The 26,772-nt window shown below is 37.8% G+C and overlaps 1 protein-coding gene across 3 annotated transcripts in view; it reads left to right on the top strand.

Moving 5' to 3' along the window:
* Nucleotides 1-26,772, top strand: part of AOPEP (aminopeptidase O (putative)) — a 562,421-nt gene that overhangs the window by 514,769 nt on the left and 20,880 nt on the right. For 2 of the 3 annotated variants that reach the window (XM_088470083.1, XM_088470080.1), the window contains one exon: nucleotides 6,329-6,445. The exons of the other annotated variant lie outside the window; for it this stretch is intronic. In XM_088470083.1, the coding sequence (XP_088326209.1) occupies nucleotides 6,329-6,445 (117 nt within the window). The remainder of the gene's footprint in view (nucleotides 1-6,328; nucleotides 6,446-26,772) is intronic. 3 annotated transcript variants of the gene reach the window in all.

Raw genomic sequence — 26,772 nt, 5'->3', positions numbered from 1 at the left:
TAAAAGTTTTTGATTAAGTCGATAGTTTCAATAGCAATGACTCTAAACTAAGGTAGAGGCTTTGACCTCCATATTTGGTAATTCTTCTTTCTTGTGAAGTCGTGTATTAGTTTATAGGGATATTCCATTTCATACAATGTCTGGGCTTCCCTCTCTCTCAGATCCTCTGAAGTGCTGGTCTTTCTGCTCCTTAGTAAATCAAATCTACAGAGAAAACCCTTGTGCGATTTGCCAGCTTACTGTAAATGATTCATGCACAGGTGTCAATACCAGCCTGCGAGTGTGAGAATTACTACTGTGTACAGTAGTTCAAGAATAATGTAGAAAACTGTAGTAGTTAGCGGAATAGATGGCTTTAAAACATCTGTACTATGCGCAGAATAAGCACCAGTTTGTTCATCCTTGGGGTTAACTGGATTTAATCCCTGAGTTAAACAAATGGAAAAAATTCTCTAAGTTATTCTTAAGCAACTGGTTGTGACCTTCAAATATTAGACCTTTCAGTAACTCCGGATATGGAGCCTTGGTATGTTTAACCTCGGTTCACTGCTTTTATACCACATGTGTAATATATGTACAGTACCACCAAAAAAAGAACTGTTTAACTCAGGTCAGCAAAGTGTGTACAGTAAATTGGTCTGTGCCCGATATACATGTTTTATAATTGTGTAGAAGCCCACTTCACAGATTTACATACTTTAGCTTATTTTCTTTGTATTATTATATCATACTCATATCATACTTATCATATCATACTCATAGGGAATAATGAAATGCTGAATACCTTAATAATGTTAGTTTCTTGAATCATGCAGGCAATTAGTCAGTTACAATAGACCAATGGTTTTCTGCAGTTGTCTCTAGGCACAAGCTTTTTCACACCTCACACCCCCCATTTGTATTTGCATGCATTTCAGTTGTTTCCATTGTCTCTCTGGTTTGTCAGTCATTTATTATTGACCTGCATTTCCTATGGGTCCCCATCTTATTGCTGCCACACAAAAGTTATCCAAAACATTTAGGACAAAATTGCCGCTGTTGGTTAGATAGGTATGATCTGGAGAGCTGCAAGTTCCACGCTTGTCATGTCCACTTAGCACACGTGGCCACCCCAGCTTGCCAGCTTTCACAATGCCCTGCCTTTTGGTCGGTGCTGTGAGAAAAACATTGGAACTGTATAGAGCAACATTCTGCAGGCTCTGGAGGGTAGAGTGACTGTTTCCCTGTACCCGGGAATGTAGTAAATGGAAAAATAAAGCCTCACAATACCTATACATTGACCTTAGGTTTGCATGAATGCCCCTTTGAAACCTTGCATTGACAGGCTGAGACAGGTTTGCATTATAACTTGAATCTACGCACATATTTCCAGACTACTTATGCTTGATATTTGTAAATCACAATGATAATTTGAGATTGAGAAGAATGAGTATTTAAACTCTATGAAGCATAAAATAAAGTTTGATGTCAGCCTAAGGGAGATACACTGTACTTAACATTCCAACCCAGACACTTGCCACAGGCTACAGCTTTTACTCCTGTCTTTATCCAGATGCCCCACGTCCTGGAATGCTCCCCAAACTATTTTGAAATGATGGTTTAGGGGGTTAAAGTAAGGACATGTGACTTGCCTTGTTGGTCAGCAGAGACATTTCTTTAGAAAGGTTAATGTTGGACATCTAATGGGTCATTTATTTGCATTAAATCTAAATGCTCTGTAATGTGATTGTTGTTTTGTATTTGTGGTACCTTGCTAGATAATAGGCCATTAACACTAGCACCCAGTACAATCCTATAATAGAGTCCAACTAGAAGATCATCTAGCAGCATGTCTTTAGTGATGCTGTAGAAATGGCATTCTTGTGCTTTTATAATCCACCAATATTCATTTGAACCATAATAAAGTCTGAACCTTAAGTAATGCCATTTTCTCTCTTCTACACTATGATTCCAAAAAATATAGTAAACCTCAAATCGCAATAGAAATTCTGTGTAATCGTTTGAAATATAATGATGAGGAATAGACGCACATAAAGAATCAAGTGTTGGAGAAGGACACACATCATTACAGTAAAGATTAGTCTTTGCTGTCTGCTTATAAGATGATGAATGTGGCATTTACATTCATTTTAAGTATGGCAGCTCCAAAAAGTATACATAAATGCAGAATAAGTGTTTAGAAGAAAAACAAAGTGAACTGTATAATGTGGTAATATGGCATCATACAAATTTTATTATTTGACATTTTAGCCTTCTTTAAGTTTTTACAAATATTGCATAATATTTAAAGATAGCGGATGTGTTGTAAGTGATATAATACAAAACATTTCTAAACTGGATGAAGCACAGGCTGTTTTGTGTTATAGCTTTACTTTAGCAGTGTAGTATTTTATTGTTTGTTTTATTTTCAGGCTATGCATCTCAAGTACATCAAGCAGTGTGACGATATGAAAAATTCTTGTACTGCTTGCAGGTTTCAGTAAATCCACATCACCTGATGAGTTCATTGCTATGTCATAATAACTGAACACAACACCCTTTTCCAATTTGTCCTCTAGTTGAATGGCAAAAATGTTTTTAAATTAAACTGGAAAAAAGTTTTGCAGCAGGCAGTGGAGATATGAGAACTTTGATTTGTTTGGTTTTTATTTGTATTTTTTTTTAATTAAAACAAAAATGTGGACATTTGCTCTACTTGTGTGTAATTTCAATAGTTAAAAAAATAAAATAAAAATTATGTCATGTAATTATATAGGTGGGTGTTCTGTATTCATCTTTTCTATGCATACTTGACAAGTTTAGGATCTCCTGCTGCCTAAAATGAGGGTTGCATTAAGCCTACTGTAGTGCATTCAGCCACAGAGAGGGTGCTGTGCACGTCCAGCTCCAGAACAAGCACATTACGAAAGTTTAGCATGAGTCTGAAAAAATACATTTTCGTGCTACTCTCCCTAAAAAGTATAGCAGTTTATAAACAAAAAATTAGAAACAATACTGAATGATTATAATTCCATTCTGGTAATACGTACAAATATGTTATGTATTTGGATGTGCATTTTTTTTGCTTTTTAACTTTTATTTTCACCCAGTGTTTTGTAGGTCTGTAATCAATTCTCTTCCACGCTTTGGTTTGTCTTTACAGAAATACATCACTGTACACCGTACTGAAGCATAGTGACATGCACAAAGGGTTATCTTAGTTGTATGAATTGTTTGCATTGACATTGAGCCAGTGTTTTCAAATCCCTCTCTTCTTCTTGTCCCTTTTCCCCCCTTTAATTCAGTATAAACAGTGCTTGCTGTAGTAACTTGGATAAATATAGCAGAGAACCTTTTTCTGGTAGATGAAGATCCCTAAGCATTTCTTAACCATTTTTGGGAAGAATTGATCTATCTGAACTATGAGAAAGAGGGAGGCAGTGTCTGTAAATTGAAGTGACATCATATGTATTACTCCCATTGATCCGCTTTTAGACTACAGGCAGGATAAAAGGAAATGGCATCAGGGAGGAAGTATGCCTCATTTAGGCACAGATCCCAGCGTGATAATGGAGTAATAATAGAAAACACGCCACTATCAATCGCTCGCTGCATTAGTCCACAGCACATTCTATCTCAGAAGAGGATTTCACTGCCCTCATTCAAGTGCAGGTTGAACCAAATGGGATATTCAGCATGCCAGCTGTGGTGCAATTTGTGTGATCCCCACTCCTGGGTGTAATGCTAACGGCAGTGATGGTGCTGGGGATGTGCAAGTGCAGACTTGTGTAACATTTCATGTCTGTGGAAAGGTCAGTAATCAGCGGTTTTGTAGTGTATATACCCGGAACCTTGCATTAATTGTCCTGCTGTAACGTATAGAATGACATATCGTTGCTGTAGGCTGTGGGTGGTCTTATTTTTTTTTTTTTCACTGCGTGACAGATGGGCCGTGTCTTGCAAACACAAGTTTGTGTTTTTTTGCAAAAGGAGAGGACATTTTAACTTTTTATTGTTTAAATTATTTGCATAATTGTCATGTCAGATTTTCTGTCCAGAACGATGTTGTTTTTCTTTATGGAGCTATGTTCATAGTTTGTTTTGAAAACGTTGGAGTTGAGATGTGCTTCTAGCTGTATGATTATGTCCATTATTTTCCTTACAATGCCACTGTTGTATATTAAACCATTTAAAAGAAAGCCTTTTTTTTGTAGGATACAATGTTATATTATTTCTTTTTTCCTGTTGAACAGCATTAGTGTATTTCAGTATATCTATAAAGTTTTCCGATCTCTGGCAGCAACAGGTTATTTTAAAGGTGTTTGATTTCATGTTTGCAGTAATAATCCAAATCTGTTCAGTGTTTGACTACTCCGTAAAAGTGTTACAATCCGGACCTAATTGCAATGGATTGTTTTATGACTTGTTTTTCAATGCATATTTCTAATTCTTTGTTAAATTGCATGCAGTAGTAAAAGATTTTTAATTTTAAAGTTAATTTTATTTTAATTTTTTTATTAACGAACTTTGTAAACAACATAAAACATGAACAAATATTTTTTCCCTCAAACTTTTCTTAAAAGCCGTTAATGGCTTCTGTATGTTACAATAGTGAGGGAAACTGTTTTTGCGGAACTATGCGTGAATAGAGTAAATTGATTTTACGTTGTTGAATGTTAGACATTAAACATGTTGCAGTTGTGCTCTGCTTAAAGAGGAACATGCAATTTGGATCGATTTTAAGTGGATACGACTTCTGTTGTGTGCAGATAGAAAAGGGCTACATGAAATATTTGATGTTATTTAACACCAATTCTTTTATCTGATGTCACACAATTTGATTTAGTGATATTGTGTGTGATATTCAGGATTATTCAAATATTCTGGTCTTTTTTTTCTATATGTCCTACTGATTTGGCAGCACCTTAATTTTTTCAAACAGTGTGTCTCATCATGTAAAAAAAAAAGTTTATCTAATTTTGGAAAACACCTTTGGATATGTGGCAGTGTTGTCAGATTGATTTCTACCATTCTCTTCAAAAAATCTGACTATATCCTGGGCCTTCTCTGTAACACACGAGTTTGACTATTGTGAAATCTATACCACTTTTTCTACGAAAAGTTTCTTACTCCTGCAGGCAAGAAATTTGAGGATGGGTTACAAAATTAAACGTATGCAGTAAAATATGAATGCTGTAGTATTTACATGTCATATGTGGTGGTATGAAAAAAGATATAAGGTGTCTGGAAGACTTCCATTGTTGCTATCACTACGAGCTGCCTTAAGCTGTGTGGCGAACCTGTAATGTACAATGGGCTTATACACCTGGCTCTGAGAAATATAAAGATACAACAAAGGACATAGTATTATGAGCTAGGATGTGACATAGACCTGTCAAGATCTTCAGTGATTGAACTAGACCATGCTATAGTAGTTGCATACAAAGTTAATGAAGGTTATTTGCTTAGTGGGGGTTTCATGCAGAAGCGATTACATGCGAATCATTCTAACTATCTCATACACTCTCTCTCTTTCACACACATACACAACCATACACACTCACACTCAGGGGTAAATTTACTAAAGTGAGAGTATTTAGAAGTGGAGAGGTTGCCCATAGCAACCAATCTGATTATACTTTACATTTAAGTTGCACCTTCTAGAAGATAATAGCTATAATCTGATTGTTGCTATGGGCAACCTCTCCACTTCTAATAACTCTCACTTTAGTAAATATACCCCTTAGTCTCTTTCTCTTCCTCCCCTCTCTCTTTAAATCTCTATCCCCTGTCTCAACTCTCTCCTCTCTTTTTATACTTTCTCTATCTCAGAGTCTTTCCCTCTCTCTCAATGAATACTTTAAGACTGCAATCTTTCAGTATAGCCAAACTTGTTTCCAGTGTCCTCTGTGTCCCAGGCTGAAGATTTGTAGATATGTTTCACCTTGGATTACAACAAGCTCCTTGACACAAGTGACGAGATGCTGTGCAGTGTATGTCTGGGTTATGACCCAGCCACTTTTATCACCTGCAACTGCTGTTACATTCAGATCTTCTGCATTACTGACCTAAAATCTATTGCCAACTGTAAAATGTTCTTTTCTCATATACAAAAACTGCTTACACAGTGTGCTACTTGTTTTTATAGCACTGAGTGTTCTTCTTTGTGTGATAATGTAGCAGTGAGGTGTTCCCTATGTGCTTTTAGTTTTATGGACTACTTTGATTTATTTATTAATTTATATTTTAAATAATAGATACTTTTAATGCAGTTACTTGAGAATGATTTATATGAATAATTATGTTGCATTTAGCAACTTCAGTAACAAAAACGTTTTGTTGTTCACAGCTTGTTCCAGATCAGCTGGTTTTACTTTTGGATTTGTTGTTGGAGGAAAATACATTGCTCGCTAAGACCCTGCAATGCCTAAAGAAGACCTACAGCCTGCAGGAGCATGATGCAGAGGTAAGACCAAATGGCCTTTACCAATCCCCGGCAGTATTATATGTGAGAATGCGTTTTTGCACTCAGTAAAAAGTCCACTCTAATTTGTATGTCTAATACAGTTTGACATTGTTCCATGATGGAATATACAACACAGAAGCCAGATACACACTGTTCAAATTAGCCTACTGACAAAACAATTAGAAATTAACCAGTAGTGTCAAAGTTTGTTTACACCAAAAATAACCCTTTTGCTGGACTGAACTGGACTAATGATATCAACTTACACCCTGCTTTTCAGTTGGTACATCATTCCTATGCTCTTATTATGACATTTAGATACAATATTATTTATGTCTTTGTTTTAAAATAAATTGTGAACTTTAGTAGCTTAATCTAAAATAAAGTGCATTTATTATTTGGTCACATTTATGTTGCATAACATTACGATATGTTATGTGGAAAATATATATTTTAGAGGGGTTTTCCACTTAAATAATTCTCCCCCCTTCCTAAAATTAGTACTTTGGTAGATGCCCCTCCCAGGTGTTTTAACTAGGAACTCTGCTTCAGCTCTCTCTATACTGAGAAAGCCAGACCGCATTAAAGGTGATTACCAGTAGTACCGGCTACATGTGAATGCCGGGGTCCAGCTTAGTACTTTGGGACGGACCACAGTAACACTATAGGGAAGGAATGTGATTGGAGCAGTTTAGTACAGGTCATATATAAAGTAAAAAACATCCTTTAAATTATTTTATACAATTTGTTGATTTCACTTGTATTATTGTCCTGCTCAGTACAATGTACTTGATTCAGGTTTGTACAAACCACTTGTATACCATGCAGACCAGTGTAATGTAGCTCACTGTTAGCTGTAGCTCTGCTGAATGCACTGCCACTGTCAGGCTCCATATACACTCTACAGGGGCAGCACAGACAGTGTATGGTTAGCATTACTGTTTAACAGCACTGAGGTCATGGATTTGATTACCAATATGGCCCTAACTTTGTGGAGTTTGTATATTCTCCCTGTGCTTGCGTGATTTTCCTCCTGTACTCTGATTTCCTCCCACACTCCAAAAATATACTGGTAGGTTAATTGGCTCTCAACAAAAGTTAACCCTGGTGTGTGTGTGTGTGTGTGTGTGTGTGTGTGTGTACATGTGGTAAGTAATTTAGATTGTAAGCTCCATTGGGACAGGGACTGATGTGAAAAACACTGCGGAATATTGTGTGTGCTATAAAAATAACTGGTAATAAATAAATACAGCAGGCTGAGACACACTGTAGCTCTATAGCTGTTTGAGAGGTACAAGTAGAATTGCAGCATAAAAGGTAGTCTGACACTTGTAGTTTCTCAACAGACAGGCTGCCCCCATCTGCAGTATACAATGGGTGGGGGATTTTAACAAAGCGAAGACTTTTAGCCACAGTTGCTCTGTGAAAAAGAGTGATTTTCAGACAAAGCCCTGATAATCAGGACTACATGACACAAATGCTAACACAGGGATGAGCTAAAAACTACATTTAAAGCAGTAGCCTCAAACATTTACATGTCGTCTAGTGTCATGGCCAGTGCTTTTGAAATGTTGCTGCCCTGTAGACATTTGCACACCTCTCAGTAACCGGGCACACAATACAGCTAATTACTATTACAGGGTGAATCTCCTATACCCAAATTGCTTGGGACCAGTAGTATTTTGAATATCAGATTTTTCCGTATTTTGGAATATTTGCATAACATAATCAGATTTCTAGGGGATGGGACCCAAGTCTAAACACAGAATGCATTTTTGTTTCATTTATGTTTCATATACACAGCCTGAAGGTAATTTTATACAATAATTGTAATAATTGTGTACAATAAACTAAGTTTGTGTACATTGAATGGGATTGGGTATGATATCCCTGCGGCTGAATAGCCACTGGTTCAAATACCGACGTCGGAAGCCCGACTGTTAAAGATCCCGACTACGGCTGGCAAGTACCCTCCCCCCCCTAACCCTCCCTTGATGGTGCCTACCCCTAACTTCCCTGTGGGGTGCCTAACCCTAGCCCCTCCCTTCCCGCACCCTAAACCTAACCTGGGGAGGGGGGTGCCTAATCCTAACCTCTCAGTGGTGCCTAAGCCAACCCCCCCCTCCCCGTAGCCTAACCCTAACCCACCCCGGGGTATCTAACCTTAATGTCCCCATGGGGGTCCCTAAACCTAACCTCCCCATCCCCGGGCTAACAGTGAATGTAAGCCGGATACTTACCTATGGGATGCCGGCATCGGAATCTTGGTCCTATTCGGGATATCAGCGGCCGGTATCCCGTCCGCCAGCATCCTGACTACATCCCCATTGAACCATCTGAAAGCAAAGGTGTCAACCTGTAATAACTGCTTCCATCTTTCTCTAGCTTGCAGGTATAGTTGAACTTCATAATTGAATAAAATGCTTAAATGAGAATATTTAGCAGTTTTCTGGGATGCAGATAGCAAAGAATGACTATTACTTTGTCAGAGTTTTGATCAGCTGCCTTATTAATTACAAATAAAAGTGTGCTCAAATTTAAACAGCATGTCAAACTACTATTTCACAATAATATATAGTAAACACTCTGTAATAATGAGTTGAATGTTATACATGAAATTAATGGACTGTATACACTTAACTAAATATATTCATCATGTTGTGTCACTCCCCTACAGCCATTTGCCCCATATTAAGAGAATAAAGTAACATGCATAAATGCTCGGTGTGGATTGGCTAATTCAGGGGCAGGGTTAGTGATGTCACAGCAACTCAGTCCCAGCATTTTTCCCTGCACCAGATCCCATCACAGCACTGTCCTAAAGATGTGGGAGTAGCTTCGGCTATCTATAATGAAGTTAACAGGATAACACTAATCAATGTATTTTATCTTAATGGTTCATATATGATTGTTTTTAATTTGTTGTTTAGTTCTTTAACCATCAAAATATTGTGTACACAGCATCAGTGATGTCATGGATATCTCAATGAGCAATCAGGCATTGGCTTACAAGTTTGCTAAGCTTTATATTGTCCTTGTTAACTGAAGAAATTTTATTTAACCAGAAAAAAATGACTATAGTCAAATTTTGTAGTTTTAGTAAATCTAATTATTTTGTAATAGAAATGCCTGTGAATAGTTTTTAGTAATTGGAGTATGATTGTAGTAGATGCATATACTGTACTCTTTCTGAGTTTATTGGCATCATATATTATGGGAAAGGTGTAAGTACTTGTACTCCCAACATAGAGAAGAGAGGTAAGGACGTTGCCTAGCTGCAGAAACAAACATATACAGTCACTTTCTTATCAGACAGCAGAATTGTTTTTTAAAGAGATGGAAAGAGCTGGTTTAAAATACCATTAAGTACTAGATAGTTTAAAAGGAGTTATGAACCATGACTGAGAACGAAGAACAAATAAGGCAAAGAAGGAATTAGAGAACTACTTTGGAATTCACATACCCACAGTCAAACTGTTCAGAACTTTTTTGGGTTCTGCTTCAAAGATATTTCCTTGTTGTTCTGCAGCCAATGCAATTGTAATGGTATTTGGGAAAAGGAGAGCTTGCACGCATTTTTTTCTTTTACTTGATGAATAGTATTGTTGTCCTGTTGTATGTTTTCTTTTTAGTTACAATGACTAACAAATATATTATAATGTTGTAATGCATGAGTGAATATTTACATAGCAGCCTAAGTCCATTCTTGCAAATTGAAGCAAAAATAGGTTATACCTCCGATCCACCTAAATCACAGGTTCTGAAACTCGGTCCTCAGGACGCCAAACAGTGCATGTTTTCCAGGTCTCCTCACAGAATCACAAGTGAAATAATTAGCTCCACCTGTGCCTTTTTTTAAATTTGTCAGTGAGTAATAATTACACCTGTGCACCTGCCATAAGAAAATGTGAACTGTATGGGGTCCTAAGGAGCGAGTTTGAGAACCACTGACCTAAATCATGCATGAATCCCAACAAACCATACAAATTCTGTGAGACTACACCCCTTTCTGTCGGCAAAAATCAAACTTTTCAAGAATATCGGAACTGTTGCAAGTATGTACCTGATTACACTTCTGTTAAAGGTATCACTTGACATCAGACATAAGAACACAGTTTTACAGAGAAGCATATGGATTTTTGGCCAAGATGGCTGCCTCTCTGTTGGAGTGCATACGTTTGCAGTAGGCTCTGGTAAAAAGTGGCTTGATCAAAGGCGTTCCCGACTGTGCACTATTTTGGGCATAAACAATTTAAGATTTTATTGAAGGGATTATGTCAATAAGAGAGAGGGATAGAGAGGAGGTGCATTTCCTGCTTTTTTTCAGCACAAAAGGCTCGAATTCTCCACCATCTCTGATGTCCTCAAGATTAAGGGGCCTATGTATCAAAGCTTGATGAGAGATAAAATTGCGAGAGAAAAAGTATTAACTAGTCAGCTCCTAACTGTCATTTTTCAAACAGCCTATAAAATGTAAGTTAGAAGCTGATTGGTTGGTGATTTATCTCTCACGATTTTATCTCTCATTAAGCTTTGATACATAGGCCCCTTTGTCTTGTCCCTATTTTGTGTTTTATTTTGTAGCTTTACTTTTACTGAAAAACACATGTAGGTGCAATGTACTTCAATCCATTAAAAAGAGGCTTTACACACACAAAAGTCACACATTCTTTGGATTTGTTTAGGCCGTAAATAAAGCTAAACTGAACAGTGTTTTAGGTTGAAATCTGAGACATTAAATTGGAGGAAGGGGATAGTTTTAAAATGGTTTTAGGTTGGACTTTGATGTAACATGTTTATTGTTTTCACCCTGCACATTTCCCGGAGAATCAGTTAGCCAACTTTATAGTGGTGTCTCCAAAGACCCTGAAGTGGGTGTTCACCTTGAAATGCTCTTAATAGGTTGGAGTTAGTGTGGAAGGCGGAATTTTGCAATCTTTTGCAGTTAGTGGCACATACAGAGGTAATGCAGTGTAAATGAGTTACCACTTGCTGCACCAGGCGGTAAGACAGCGCTCCATGCGTGTGCTGGTCCCATGTCACCTATGTGAGTGATACCTCCACACTGCCAGATTAGCAGACAAGTTGATTAATGGAATTTGAGGGAGCATTTTGTATAAGGACAGACCTGCGCACAGGCTGCTTTACTAGAAAAGTGCTGAGCTGCATTACAGTCTGGTTCTCACTCCCTGAGCCTTGTGCTGCATACAACACTGCCGTAATGGTGCGCTGACGTGGACACACAGGAATGTGTTTATTTACGTAACTAGGTATTTTCACTCCCTTTCAGCAGAAGTTTTTCTATTTCATGGCTTTTCATATCCTCTAATACTTAAAAAGGGTGGAAGAACAAATATGGCACAGTTGAGAACTGTTCTGAGCATCAAAATATCCTTATAGGGCAATAGAGATTTGTCTCATTTTATTCCAGCCTTTTTGACATTGTTTATACACATTTACAGTTACCAGACTGTTATTTTTAATTAGTATGCAAACATACTTCACTATATATAGTAATTAGAATGTATTTTAATCGTGGCTGAATACCAGTGAAATGTCAGTTCTATAACAGGGAGAAGCACGGCTGGGAAGTGAGGAATAGAGCAGGACAGATCCCATTCTGGCGTGTCAGGCCAGTAATGTAGGGCTTACAAGTCACTTCTCTTTCATTAACTACAAAACAAACTGACCATTCAAATCTTTTATTTTCAGTCCTGGAAACAAAGAAAAGATCTGTCTTAACTGTCAATAAAGTATGTATATTTCCCCAAAGAATAAAACGCTATGATCTTTCCAAAGGGCATATCTCCAGCTTTCATCTTATCAGTCAAGGTGATATCAAGGACTCCACAGACTTTTTCCAAAGGGAAGATAACATTGTTTGCTATGCAGTGGCTAGAAATGACAGACAGGCCTTTTACCCTACCTAACCCCTTCCATCTCCCCAAATCCATTTTAAAGTGCTGTCTGTACACTGAGATTTTAAAAGTGATAAAAAAAGAGTCTTCAGTGTTATATTGAAAATATATATCCACCTTTCTTTAATGTTAATATACTGAAATTCAGTTCTTCGTACACCGTTGTTTGTCAGTAGTTAAAAGCACTTATTCACAGTACTAGTACACTTTATTATATATAGGCTTTAATGAGCGGAGAAATCTTTCTGTTCATGTAGTTATACAAGTGTAATGTTTATTAAATAGTTATTGTTAAGGTAATGACTGTATAGCTTTAGTTTTAATCAGTCTATTGACTGTGTGGAGTCTTGTTTTCGCTGTTTTCCACTGCACTAATAAAGTTTTGTTTTAATATTTTTTTTTTACAGACGTTAGTCTGCAATAGGCCTGTTTTAATTGTATTTATTTAGTTTATGGTAATTTCAGTATGCACACTAATTCTTTAATTGATAAAGTAAGTTTACTGGGCTTCAGGTATGTCCCCCAGCCATTGCTGTTTAACCTCTGGATGTTTCGCAACTGCTATAAGAAATCCAGCACAGGTTTAGGGTGGGCGGGCAACATGCTCACGTGGTGGAAAAAAAAACAGTATAAAGGTGTATAATCATTTGTTCCTCTGATCATTCAGTCCTGGAAGTAAGTATAAAGAGATCATTAAGAGTAGCACAATCTGTGTATGCAAACCCAGAACAGGATTACACACCACAGGCAGCAGTACAAGCCTCCAAGACTATCTGCATATATGCAAATGGTTTGAGTTACAAAAATAAGTGTTAAGAGCAGTATAGAGTTGTATTGTTTTCTTCTTCACAATTAATTTGGACTACAGGATTCAGAAGGATCAGTGTGAGAAGGTGAGAGAGCCAGACCTAATATGTTTTTTAGGGCGACAGCCAAGGCATGCTAAAAGGAAATTTCTGGTCACACACGCAATTCTCACAATTCATTGTGAACCTATCAGTAGTTTCCTGGTGTGGAAAGAAGTTGATGCAAGAACGCGTTGTGCAGGAAGTCTTACACCATGCTGCTATTGAGATTGTGTCTGATTCACCCAGTCTCTAGTCCTAACTCATATAATAAACAGTATCTGCTAAACAGAAATGGCACAATATATTGTTCTCTTAATGTGTGCTAATTTCACAATCCTGCACCTAGTAAGACCTTTCTAGTACTATCAACACATTTAATAGTTCAGCTTTCACACCAAGCTTCTGACCCGGGATATTGCCGAGGCTGGGGCAACCCAGGTCCTGGCTTGGTATGAAATGGTCGACCCGGATACAATGCAGTCTGAAAGGGGGGACCCAGGTAATTCGACCCAGTTTAAGTTTAAAAGCTGCTAATTGGCTGTGGAGGCAGAGGCCGGCCTCAAGGAAGTGACATGCAGGGCAAACATGGGTGCAGCATGAATGGGGAGAACGCAAGAATAACCATGGTCCTGGGTGCTGTATGAAAGGTCTGAGCAGCTGTGACACTAGTTGAAACCGTGTTCATTAGCCTGGGTCGGACCTGGGATTTTGAACACAGTTTCCAGGAGCTTCTTTCTTTTGCTATGCGTGTCGTGTAGAATACTCATGACTATATGTTACTGGACATAATGCTAAATATATGCTAACCTTAAATACATTATTACATTTTTGAATGTACTAATGGATTCTGAGAATTTCAGGATATGAAGCAAGTGAAGTCATACTGTGCAGTTTTCCATACATACAGAACAGGAATGCAGAAGAAAATATGAATGGGTTGCCCATAGATACAGAATAACAATAGTTTTACCATGTGACTAAATCAGTCCATACATACAGAATAAGGCAGGTACTGCCAGTTGAATTATCATATACTGTAACAAGAATAAGTGGCACTGTGCATTTAGGAAAAGGACATGCATTGCTTAAAAAAACAGGGTACATTTTAATCACAGTTGTAAGATGTGTTCAAATACTTCACATGCCTGGAATGCTCTTCCTGTAAATATTGTCCTATATGTAATAAGTATAAAAAATTGGATTTATTGAAAAGTTTATGGTAGAGAGGAACGGTTTCCAGTATTAACACTTTAACGTGTTATGTTGTGCTTAGTGGCCTTACAGAGGGCAGAGATATACCACTGTCAGTCAGTTTTATTCATGTTTCAGTTGTGTGGTTTTATTAACAAAAATGTTAAGGTGCCCCCCCTCCTCCCCCCCCCCCCCCTCCAGGCACATGTTGTACATAATATTTATTTTCGTTTATAGGGGTCTGCTCTTCAGGAAAACTACATTGCAGTAATATATTGTAGTTATTGTATTATTCTATATTAGGTTTTTTTTGTTATCTATTGAAGATAATGTATAGATGATAGGATAGTCAGGATATACTAGCAGTTTTCTCATATTAATCTGTATATATTCGTAGCCTGCTGGAGGGCAGTGTATGCTGTATACCAGACTGCGATTTAAACAATAGTGTGGGTGGAATAGAGCCATCCACACAAATGTCTCATTGTTCCTGTAGTCCGCCTATAAAAAGAGAGCTGCACTATAAAACGGTGGCATTGTATTTCACAGCTGTAATTTATAAGCACTCATAAAGCCATACAAAAAATGGTATTTGAAAGAAAGTTGTTCTTTTCATGAAACGGACCATTGTATTGCATTTTAGCCTTCTAATAAATAACAGTTCAACTGCTTATTGTATGTCTTATTTTAGTTTGAAAGATCAATTCATTGGAGAACTTGAAATGATATATTTATGTTTTCATCTATGTCCAAGAAGTTTTTATTTAACTGAAATCACAATGCTGTTATTTCTTACAATACTTTATTTTAAGGGGTGTTTCTAGTCCATCCCAGTTCAGTGTCCTGTCATTGTATGTCACTGGTCTCTAATTGTTTAAAAAAAAAAAGCAATATTATGTACTGTTTTACTTTAGTTGTATTTATTATTTTATAGTCAGTTGTTATGTAAGCCAAGTATTTGAAACAGTGCCCCATTGTTATGTAACATATTTTGGTGATATAACTACAGAGACAACCATGTCTTTCTTTCAGTTCTGCCGCCTGTGTCATTAGCCAGACTGATAAACAAAAATGACTCAATGTAATGATTTTGCAATAGTCAAAGCTTCACTTTATATTTCTTGATTTTACACTTGTTTGGGTGTGTCTGACTACGGTCTCAGCGCTTAATTGTATTCAACCAGATAACCATCCTCCGTTTTGGAGTGGGTGGTAATATAACACCCTGTAGCACTTGCCAAACTGCTTCAGGAAGGTTATATCCAAAAATTAGAGGCTTCACCTATGGCTCGGGGACCATATATTTTTTATATCTTCTTTCTACTGGCACTGCTATTGCAAAAACTTATAGTGATAAGGGATCTGTTATTTGCAGAGCTCAGTTTTCCAAATAAGCAGGATTTTTTGTTTTTGTTGTTACTTTGAAGTCTATTAGCTTTAAAATTATCCAATTGTTGTGCTGTGTAACCTTGGCATAGGTCCATGTTGGGACTGAAACGTTGGACTGCAGTCTGAATTTGAAACACTGGCGGTATGTAAATAAAAACTCTACTTCTTGGATGAAATTGGTTAGTGCCTTTTTTCAAATTTATATTTAGTAAGCAAAGAAAGTACTTTTTTTGCCATACTGAGGATGCACCCCGTCTATGAACTTATGTTGCAGTGAGTACAGGCTTCTTTTATATATATATATATATAATATATATATATGTATCCACGTGCGTGCCTAAGCGCACACTGCCCCTTGCATTCTCCCCATTCTCCCACCAGTTTACGTAAGAACAGTTCTGTCACTGACTGGTGAACTGGCTGATACCTTTTCAGATTCTGGTCCTGGAATACACTCAATGGCGTCACTACTGGGGTGCGAGCCACACCAGGTGACACCATCCGAAGGAGTGACATCAAAATAGCAGAGCTGTTCTGCTATTTTGGTGTCACCAAATAGAGCAGTAGTAGGGTGATGGATGACACTGTACTCAGGGAGGCTGGGGCTTCTGGACAAGCACCCAGAGTGACGAGGATGGGGGTATGACACAGTCATGCCTCCAAAATGGCCATGCCTTTTTTGGGAATGCACAAGGGGCCATTGAGTGCCGCATCGGGTGTCACCACACCACCTCTGATTGACTGCCCAAGATAAGTCCCTGACAAGAATCTGCACTGCTGCTGGGACCTGGTTGGTAGAAACCGATAAGTATCAATTACAACCTATATTTTATAACACTTAAGGGTCAGTGCATAGGTCTTTGCTCCATGTATGTAGTTACTGCATATACTTTTTATTCCATATGGTTATACAAAGCAATAAAGTAAGATTTATCCTGTTGATCATAACTCTTCTCATCTCGTTTCATGGATTGTGTGTGTTTAATATAGCCCAGTAGTGTGTGAGTGTAAGTATGTATGTATCTGTCTGGTGTTTTTGTCCCCCTGATGAAATCCTAATTGGATGAAATGCATTGGGGTGCTGCTTTGCTATCTGGACACTACTATTTGATCAATTTACCTACTGGTCCACCATGCTCTTGACTCGGGTTTGAGCTTCCAGAAGTGGTTATCCGATAAGTCCTTTTTATATCCTTTTCTTGTATCCATATTTTATTACATTTATTACACAGTTTTAAATTTGAACATGATACACTCTGATTTTGTCTCCTTATTTTAAGATACATGTGAAGCTTGCCTAATTGATAAAATAAATATTTCCACTCAAGACCCTGGTGGCAATTAAAGATCCCATTGATAGGCAATTTAAAAGAATTGTTCTGATACTATGCCTTTTTGAATACACTCCTTTTTGAGTTTTTACTGTATGCACTTAATTTTTCCATTGGTGACATCAGTGCCACAATAGGGCTTTATGCCACCCTGTGCCGACCCTGCCCTCTACACCCGTGATATCACAATGTCATGCCTTGGGGGAGGGTCCACTGTCTCCGGTAAGTAGAGCACTGCATAAGGACGCTCTGGGCAGCTCCACAGGCTGCAGGGTGAGACAATCTGGGCTGATTTGAAGTAACGCTAGTGGCAGCACACACCACTAATTATGGCCCTGGGTGAATTTATATATATATATATATATATATATATATATATATATATATATATATATATACACTTTTTTTTTTTTATGTTTATTCACCATATGTGAGCACTGGCCAATCGATGCTCATTCGTTTGCAGGAAACAAAAATATAAGTTGTCAGGTGAGCATAACTTTTTTGTTATTCTTTGATATGCAGATTTGTTTGTCATATATGGATATTTCGAGTACATCATATTTTACCATCTGATTCACCTGAAGGGTGCTTTTTTCTACACTTTTTTTTATAAACTTAATTTTATCATCTGTTAGTAAAAACTTGGCACCTGGAATATTTGTTGTCACTCCTTATCATTCCTTATGGGGAGTGTCACCTTTTTTGTTTGTGTGACTTTATCTATCTATCATCTGTGTGTATGTATATATTCTAAAAGGACACTTGTAGAGTATTTTAATATATTATCACCCTTTAATTACATTTGTTGTCACAAACAACGGAAGCCATTTTTGTTCAGATAATTGTTTCAACCTTTCTTCAAAGATGGTGGCACAAATGTGCTATCTTGTGAGGTTTTATTAGCCTTGACAAAGGTCCACAAAGGGACTGAAATGTCAGACTTTTTCCTAACACTGGTGGTATGTAACTACTGGATTTTTGATGTATTGCTGGAAATGGTGATTGCCCTCTACTTCGTTCAATTTTCATGTGTAAGCTGGCATGGTTACATGGCTAAAGATAATAAGGAATTAACAATAATAAATACTTCCTTTTTAAAGTTATGACTCACATTGAAATACAATTATAATTCATTTTGCTTTGTAATGAAAGTCCTGACTAATTTATCTTAAGTTACTGAAGGTTTAAACGGTCAATATTTTGCTATGTAGCATGTAATAAAGGGACTATCCTGAAATTGGTCATGTAAAAGTCTATTATCAAATTATGTTGAAAATTAAGGTAAATGTTGTGGCTCTGAGTTATTAACTTCCCTTAAATTATTAGTAGATTGGGCAGAACAAAACACTAAATAAAAATGTTTAATGTATTTTAAGATATTTTAAATGCATTTTGCAGGCTCATTTTCAGCAGGCAGATAGCTATTTAATTCAGCTGCCAAGTTTTATTTTCTCGTACATTTCTCAGTCTTTGAGTATGTGTATCATTTATTGGAGGCTTAAAGATAAGAGGATCAAACCTAGTTATGTAGCTCATGGACAAATATCTGGTTTATGAAGCCTAATACTATTAAATCATACATAATCTGCTATTTAGAAATTAATTGTGTCGTTTGATATTTTTCTGTCTTTCGAGACCATATATGGTACAGTTATAGAACTTTCCCATGTTTTCTAATAGTTTTACTTGGGAAAATATAAGTAAAGTGAATACAATGCAGCATTTGAGTGCAAGCAAATTTATCATATTTCCATACTGAATTTCTCTATCACAGTGCTGAAAACATGTGTCCTACACTTGTAAAACAAACTTTTCACAGCTGGATATTTATCGGCGCACCTCATATATTGTACAGTCAGAGGCCCAAATCCTCTGTGGATAAAATATTGAGTGAAGAGTTGTTCAGTTATTTGAACCAGTTTATTTGAATTTGGCCAGTTTGCAGGCCTCTAATTGGATTTGACTGCTGTGTTTGACATTAAGGTTCGACTTCAAATCACAAGGTCATACTTAAAACAATATTAATATAAACGATATAATGTTCCCTGTTTGAGCTAAAGTGGCAGTAACACAACATTTTGAAGTATTAACGTTTCTTTTGCTTCAAACAGATTAAATTCACAGATTGTGTCAGAATTCAAAGTTAGCATGTAAAATTGTTAAAAATTCTATGCGGTGTGACAAGCAAAACAAGTTTTGGCAATTTTTTTTGGACGTTTAGACAAAATATGACTATCTCTACTGAAAAATACACAGTGCAGGTCATATACCAAGATATTCCTGAATTACAAAATCAGAAAATATCTATGGTGTCTAGAAGTACAACAGTGACTGATTGCTTTTGTCCCCAGTTACTTTCCAAGCCTGGCCTCAAGATGCACTATGATGACACGTTTTAGGAATAACCGTAGTATTTAGTTAAAGAAAATAGTTTTGCTACTTTATTTACTCTCTGCCACTTTTTCTCTCTACCTTGTCTCACTTGTAGCATTTTTTCTCCATGCTGCATATGTTTCTATTCACTGTCCCTGCCCCCTATGTCCTACCACCCAGGCCAGTCACGTGACACAGCTCACTTGACCACTTAAAATCCTTAGAAAATCACATTCCCAGCAGTAAAAGGGATTTCAGAGTACATGATAAAGTAAGTCAGATATCACCCAAATCTTCCTCTAGCGTGCCTCCTACTCTGCGTAGCAACTTAATAGCAATACACCCTGTTGCTAAGTGCAGGTTGTGTTGACCAATTTGGCTGCTTCTGACCAAACTGGCACAAATTTACTGATCATGATGGGTTCCACAGCGAGTATAGATTCAATAATTGAGCTGTTACTTTAAATCTCCTGTATAAACCTGTCAATTGCACAAAGTGTTCTTTTGTTCCTCAGTTAATTGCACAGCAATAGATATGGCACACCATTTGTCTTTTTGCTTTACCAAGTTCTGCTGACCCCTAACTTTTGAGTTTTGTTTATGGGTATATCTAGTCAAAGGTCTGGCTTCTTAATCACTTCTTGCCCATTGACTATTAGACTACAAAACCTTGAGATCTGTATTTGTGAATAAGGGTAGATATCTATCTACCTTTGGTCCCAGTGGAGTACCAGCTAGCCATTTCAGTCCGTGCCAAAGAAAATTCATTGTAAAGGGCAGTGCTCAATCATGTCCCCAATACAGATGTTTCGCGCTAGGGTTACTTTGGAAATATGACAATTTAGTGATTTTACCAGGGACATCCTCTACAATGGGTTCACCCATGCAACTCATAATGTGCTAAGTGTTATATATGTCCAATTTTTCTAAAGTGGTGAAATAATTGTGGCATGTAAATGATGCTGTCAACATTGTTAGGGCCGATTCAATTTTCGGCGGTGTCCAGCTTGCACATTGCCACTGAATTTTGTAAGCCACCTTCGCTGAATTTCCTGTGTACCTCTATGGAGGCAAAGGAAAATTTTGTGACTATTGATGGTCACACAGGGCATGCCACTACCCTTCCAGAGGCACTATGTGACCATCTCTGAGAATTAGATTTGCTCCTTAGAGAGAAATCAATCTGCCCCTTTTTGTCTTAAACATATATTAAGTTTATTTCTTTAATTTGTTAAATAAGGATTTTTGTTATTAACTGTATGCTATATATATATTGTAAAGTAGTGTCTTTTTAATGGTAGCAGACACTGCACCATAGCATACGTGAGGTTAGGCCTGGGCACACACAGGCACATAACAGAAAATAAGCAAAAACATAAAAGTAAATATCTCAGCACTCCTTGTGCTAATGTCTGTGGACTCTCCAGGTCCTGGCACCCTAATGCAACCCCCATCCCTGGCCTATCACCTGGCTATCTTATCCAGCATCAGGAGCAAGGAGCATCAGGTGTGTGGGAGTAGTAAACCCTTCCTGTGCTCCAGTGATTAATTGCAACTGGGTCCTATAGATTGTAAGCTTGTGAGCAGGGCCTGCCTACCTATATATCTGTTTGTTATTACACAGTTTAGTTCTATGTATGTCTCCAATTGTAAAGCTCAACGGAATATGCTGCGCTATATAAGAAACTTAATAATAATAATGTGCAACTGTGAAAACATGGAGCTCCATATTCAATTGCAGCTGTAGAATGTGCCGGTCTTGTTTTCCTCTCCCACTGTGACAACCTGGAATTCCACACCTCCACTGCTAATGCAGAACGCACAGGCTTTACTCCAGCCTCCCTTGGAGAGAGCTGATCCCACAAAAATGTCGGCAATTCAGGTGAGAGACGACCCCTCTCACCACAAAATATATATATAGATGTGTGTATATATATATATATATATATATATATATATATCTATAACAACAAAAGAGGCAGCGGCACTGGGGGTCTTAAGCAAAATAAAGTATAGGTAAAACAAATAGATATATAATATATTTGTATTAAGTCTTGTGAAATAGAGTATTTAGTTGCTTTTGCCTACCAACCAAGAAATGTGCTGATGCTTTGGATTTGATATAATATTGCTATTATATGTTCTACAGTTCCTTGGAATTGTTACTTTTATGGGTTTGGCTGCCCCACCTGGTCAGCACATGGGACCTAGAATCTATTTTGGTGTGCATGTGTCTATCACTTCTCATGTCCCTGCTTTTAAGTCAGAAAGTTCATGCTGATAGGGCCACTATTTTTCATTGTTCTAAGGGCCTGATTCACAGCTGGAGGCAAACCAGATATTTTTTCCAATGTTTTAATGACTGCGTATGTGTTGGAATTGCATGGGCCATGCGTACTGATGCTACTGTCGCCCGTAGTGAGGTTTTATTTGCAAAGTGATCAACAGACAGTGACCGTTTGTGGGCAGCAATGGGGTGGGGGGGGGGGTGGGGGGACTCAAACGCAGGCGTGCCATGACCATTCTAAGTTTGCAACTGCGATCCTGTATGCATTTGCCAAGGCTCCGGCGACTATGTTCCGACAGCCAAAGGGTTACTCAGAAGTTTGATACTTGACTGATCTGTAAGTGGTAAGTGTACGAGGTACGCAACCGCTTGGATTTACAAAGAATCTGGTGGGCGTCTCAATACAAATCTAGGTGGCAGCGACATCTCCATGATTTCGCACAGCTGTTGCATACACAAATGCAGTCGCGGTGGGATTTGCGTCCATCTCTGAATCGGGCCTTGAGTCTGCAAAGAGTATAAAAATATCCACGACACAATATATGATAGATAAAGTACTAAAAAGCTGAATATGTATTAATCAGAATATTTGAGAATTAACTGGTATTGCAGCTTATGATTTATTATTTAGTTATTTGGGCTGTGTGAAGAAAAACAAATCTTACTACTGACTGTGCAAATGCAGTAATTTCACAGCACTGCATTCAGGGGACTGATTTCAAAGCTATGTCCTATAAAATTAGACCTTCTCAGTGTCATTCTTTAGATGTAATTGAAACGCATTGCGGAATTTCTGAATGAATGCAGCATGAAATCAGGTCTGGGTGGTGAGACCGGGGTAAAGTGTTTACAGGCTGGCCTACTTTGTCTCAACAGGTGGCTCAGTGTGTCCTTTCCAGTTCATTTTTATTTAGACTACATTTGCCCAGGTTCTCATTTATTTTTGCCTTTGAAGAGCATTTTTTTAAACAAAGTATTTAGCATTGTTTGCCTTTTTCACGCCGCATTGCAGTATCAGTGGAGCAGTTAATATTTACCAAAAGCATCAGACTATGTACAGTAGCATTGCCTCCAGACTCCATTAATGCGATGAACCAATGGTCATATAAATGGACTTTGAAATGAATAGAGTCAGAATACTTCCTGCCTCATCGTGGAGTGAGATGGCAGCAGATGTTTGTGAGCTTGTTTTTAGATTATTGTGACTGTAGTGATGGAGAATCACGAGTAGCTGGAAATAGTGATATATATCCTGTCATGCTGTCTGGCATTTTAATGCTTTAAATATTTTGGCAGCTTACTAGATTTTTATTTGCCGGCTTGTTGGCAAAAGCTAAATCGTGTGAAGGGAAAGTTCTAGAAAGTAAAAAAAAATACAAGTTGCAAGAAAGCGCATTTTAGTTTCTCAAACAGGATTGAAATTCTGGGAGTGCAGAACATTTATTTGTCTTATTTATGTAGTAAAGCAGTATGGGGGCATGGATAAAGCTGGCACCATGGCTCAGTGGCGTATGAGCTATAGGTACCGCTAATAAAGCAGGGTGAGGCAGCCGGTTACCTGAGAACTTTATAGTGTGTATTGTTTTGCACTCAAACAACAGTATGTGAGGAGAGTAATGTGCCCAATAGTTTTTCTTACCATGTAAAAGTTTTATTTTCATTTGTGGCTTTTTATAGTGTCATCTATAGTTTGTGTTTAGAAGTAGTCAGCTATTACTGAAACTTGAACAGCCGTAATATTTTATGTATAGTAAAATTAGCAGTATATTATATCTTAATACACATGTCCTTGTGTTCACAAGTTCTGTGAAAAATGCTGCCAGTGACTGTCTTCGTTTAATTGAATTTTCCATCTGCTGGTGGAGGGGACATTCTCATCATTTCTCGACAGCCCATCAAGCAGGGGACAGAGGAAATAGCCTGTTCTAACTGAAGGCCTAATTTCAGCAACATACATCCGTTCAGTACCAGCGTGCACTGTCTGATAACAGCAGAGGAATTATGTATGATGTAACCAATACGTCTGCAAAGTAGAATAAGGCCAAACTAATTGCGTTGGCTTTTACAGTGTGCACCTGGTTGTTGTATTTAACCTTTGCTTAGCAGTAATCACTAAGCCTGGCTGTCTGCCTGTTCTCAAAGCCTCTCTCTGTGGTGTCTGGGTGGGAACCTGTGCACTGCAGCCTTTCATAATAGGTAGTGTAGTGACCTTCCTTGGAAAGATGTGGACATATTTATGTGTTGCATGTGTAACGGTAACAATACTCTGGCCGGTTTAGCTTGTTGTAATTAAGCATCAGGATAGTAGTGATTGTTTGCTTGGGAAAGCCAGTTTTGTCTATAATAAACTGGTCCCTGTTCATGAGCACTTCATCTGTAATGCCTTGATTCTCCTTGCCATCACCAAACCCTGGCTATACCCCTCTGACACCACTGCTCCTGCAAAATTCCTCCATCACTTGGCTTCCTGGCTTTTAATCCTCAACTGGGCCCTCAAGACCCATTTCTTCCTCAATGCTTTCCAGCGCTCATCCTAACCCACTACTCTATGCTCCTTCCTCACTATCTAGCCCATCTGTGTCACCCCTGTTTGTCTGACCCTCCCCTCAGAATGTAAGCTCTCACGAGCAGGGCCCTCTTTCCTCACGTGCTTCTTCTTGCCTTACTTTTACTTTCATTTACAATGGTGCCTAAAACTGCTTACTGACACCCTGCTGCTTATTTAGGTGTTATGCAGCATTGTTTATAAATCATGTACTTGTCCTGCATTGTCTGTACTGTTAATAACTTGTCTTGTGTGCTCGTTTGTTTTTGTACTTTGTAAGGCGCTGCGGAACCCTTGTGGCGCCATATAAATAAAGGATAATAATAATAATAATAATACTCCCCTAATTTTAGAATGGCAAGGAATAATAATAATTAGATAGAAAATAATTTAATAATTGCAAGCAGTGGTGTGTGTAAGTGGAAGTGATTTCCCCTAACAGCCGACGTTCTGAATGCTTGGCTTAATATGCCAATATATAGCTGTGAAGGCGTAGTTAAACCAGTGCACTATTCTGCAGACCTGTACAAATATTATGCCTATCTAATAATCTGTAAAAAGTAAGGAGATTTAAGGGTGATACAGCTTTACGCTGTATATGGAATAATAAACTCTTTACTGTAAATTATGTGGATATTAGAAGTTTAGAAATAGTTTTGTGACCATATATCGGTGGTTGCAAACTTTAGTAATTTTATATATGTAAGTCTAAGGACACATCTAATATCCATAATACATTACAGCAGACCATGGACACAAGTTTTCTTAATGAAAGTTAAGATATCAGAACTTGCCGCTTAAATATATACCACTCCCAGCTGTCCCAACCCTGTGGCACGACTCTGAACCTGACAGTCAGGACACCGCTGTTTGGTGGTGTTTTCTGTTCAGTTAGTTGGTGCCACCCAGGAGCACATGGCAGTTGTGTTTTGAAGGAGTTTGGAAATAGACTAGCCCCTCATAAGCACTCTGCACACCCCTGGCAGTATGTCACATGTCGCAGGTCACTTATGGGGGTTTGCCACAGCCACTATACTGGCTGACCCGTCTTACAAAGATTAATTATTAGGTAAGTGATGACATCAGAACCCAGCGTTTATACATTTCCTTATTTACAGAAGAGTACGCATATATTCACATTAATCACTTGGACTAGCTATTCAAGTTTGCAGAAGACCTGAATCTTAGTTGTAATTGCCTTTCTTTTAGATGTCCCCCCATGGGTGTTCTTTGACTGGAAGAACACCAGTTTGTGAGGCGTGGAGAGACTCAGTTAATGGACAATAAGGGGTGTAACTGTTTTATACTGCTCCTGCTAAATCCTGGCAACTCTTTCCTCTCATCTAATGTAACATAAACTGACCACCTGTATTTTTATGTTCGTACTACAAGAAGAGGCAGACAAAATAAGTGTCATCTTGGGATTATTCCCCGGCATTAATTTTAATGCTTTAAGTATATGTGGTAGCCAGACTGAGATGTTTACTTATCCCAGATGGAAAAGCTATTTCTGAGCAATGCTTTTTCCCCAAGTTTGAAAATGATTGCTGAATATTGACATACTTATCATAACAATGCCAGTCTTCATATTACATACATGATTTATGATTCCAGTGCGTGTTCAGAGCAGAAAAAGACAAATGTATATTTTTATAGTGCTTTCATTTCCTGTGGTTTTTTACAGAGATTATGACATTCATGATTTTATAACAAGAAGTGCCATTGTATAACCATGGGGAGATTTCTACAGTTCTTGTTTTAATACATCTTTTTTAACATGTGAATTTCCAATATTTGTTTCTTAAGTGCACTGAATTTAAAGTATAAGTGCTTGAGGGAAAAAAGGAATTTCTAAAACACATTTAATGTGTTCTAGATGCCTTTGTATGAATTGTATATAGAAATAAGTCAGCATCTAAACAGGGAGCTTTCTGCCTGTGAACAAAGTATTGTTGTATTATGTGTAGTTTGCCTATTGTGTGCATATAGAGCCAATAAAATGCTAGAATCCAGTTTCACAGAGGAGTGCAACATTGTAAGTAAATAAGCCATGTTCCATACATGTCGTTCTCATGAAACTTTAGAGATGGTAAGGGGGGTATCCACTAGACGATAAAGTTGAACGATTGAACGATAATGATAAAATCGTTCGATAATCGTCTGAACATCGTTTGAACATCGTTTGCAAATCGTGCAGTAATTGTTTCTAACGATGTACGATGCGCGCTCCCGCTGGTCGTTTGATCGTCTCCTCCATCGACTGAACATGCAGGTCAATTTCACTTGATTGCTTACAAATCGTTTACACATCGTTTACACATCGTTTACACATCGTTTACACATCGTTCACGCTGAACGATCAAACGATGAACCACTATCTGCCCACTATAGCTGAAAACTCTCAATCACAGATTAAAACAACATAGTTTATTGTTATATCTT

This window comes from Taudactylus pleione, unplaced genomic scaffold (genome assembly GCF_031769625.1).
Source record: "Taudactylus pleione unplaced genomic scaffold, aTauple2 ptg000095l, whole genome shotgun sequence".
NCBI classification, from domain to species: domain Eukaryota; kingdom Metazoa; phylum Chordata; class Amphibia; order Anura; family Myobatrachidae; genus Taudactylus; species Taudactylus pleione.
Note: the sequence above shows the minus strand (reverse complement) of the source record. Positions and strands in the feature narration are given on the sequence as shown.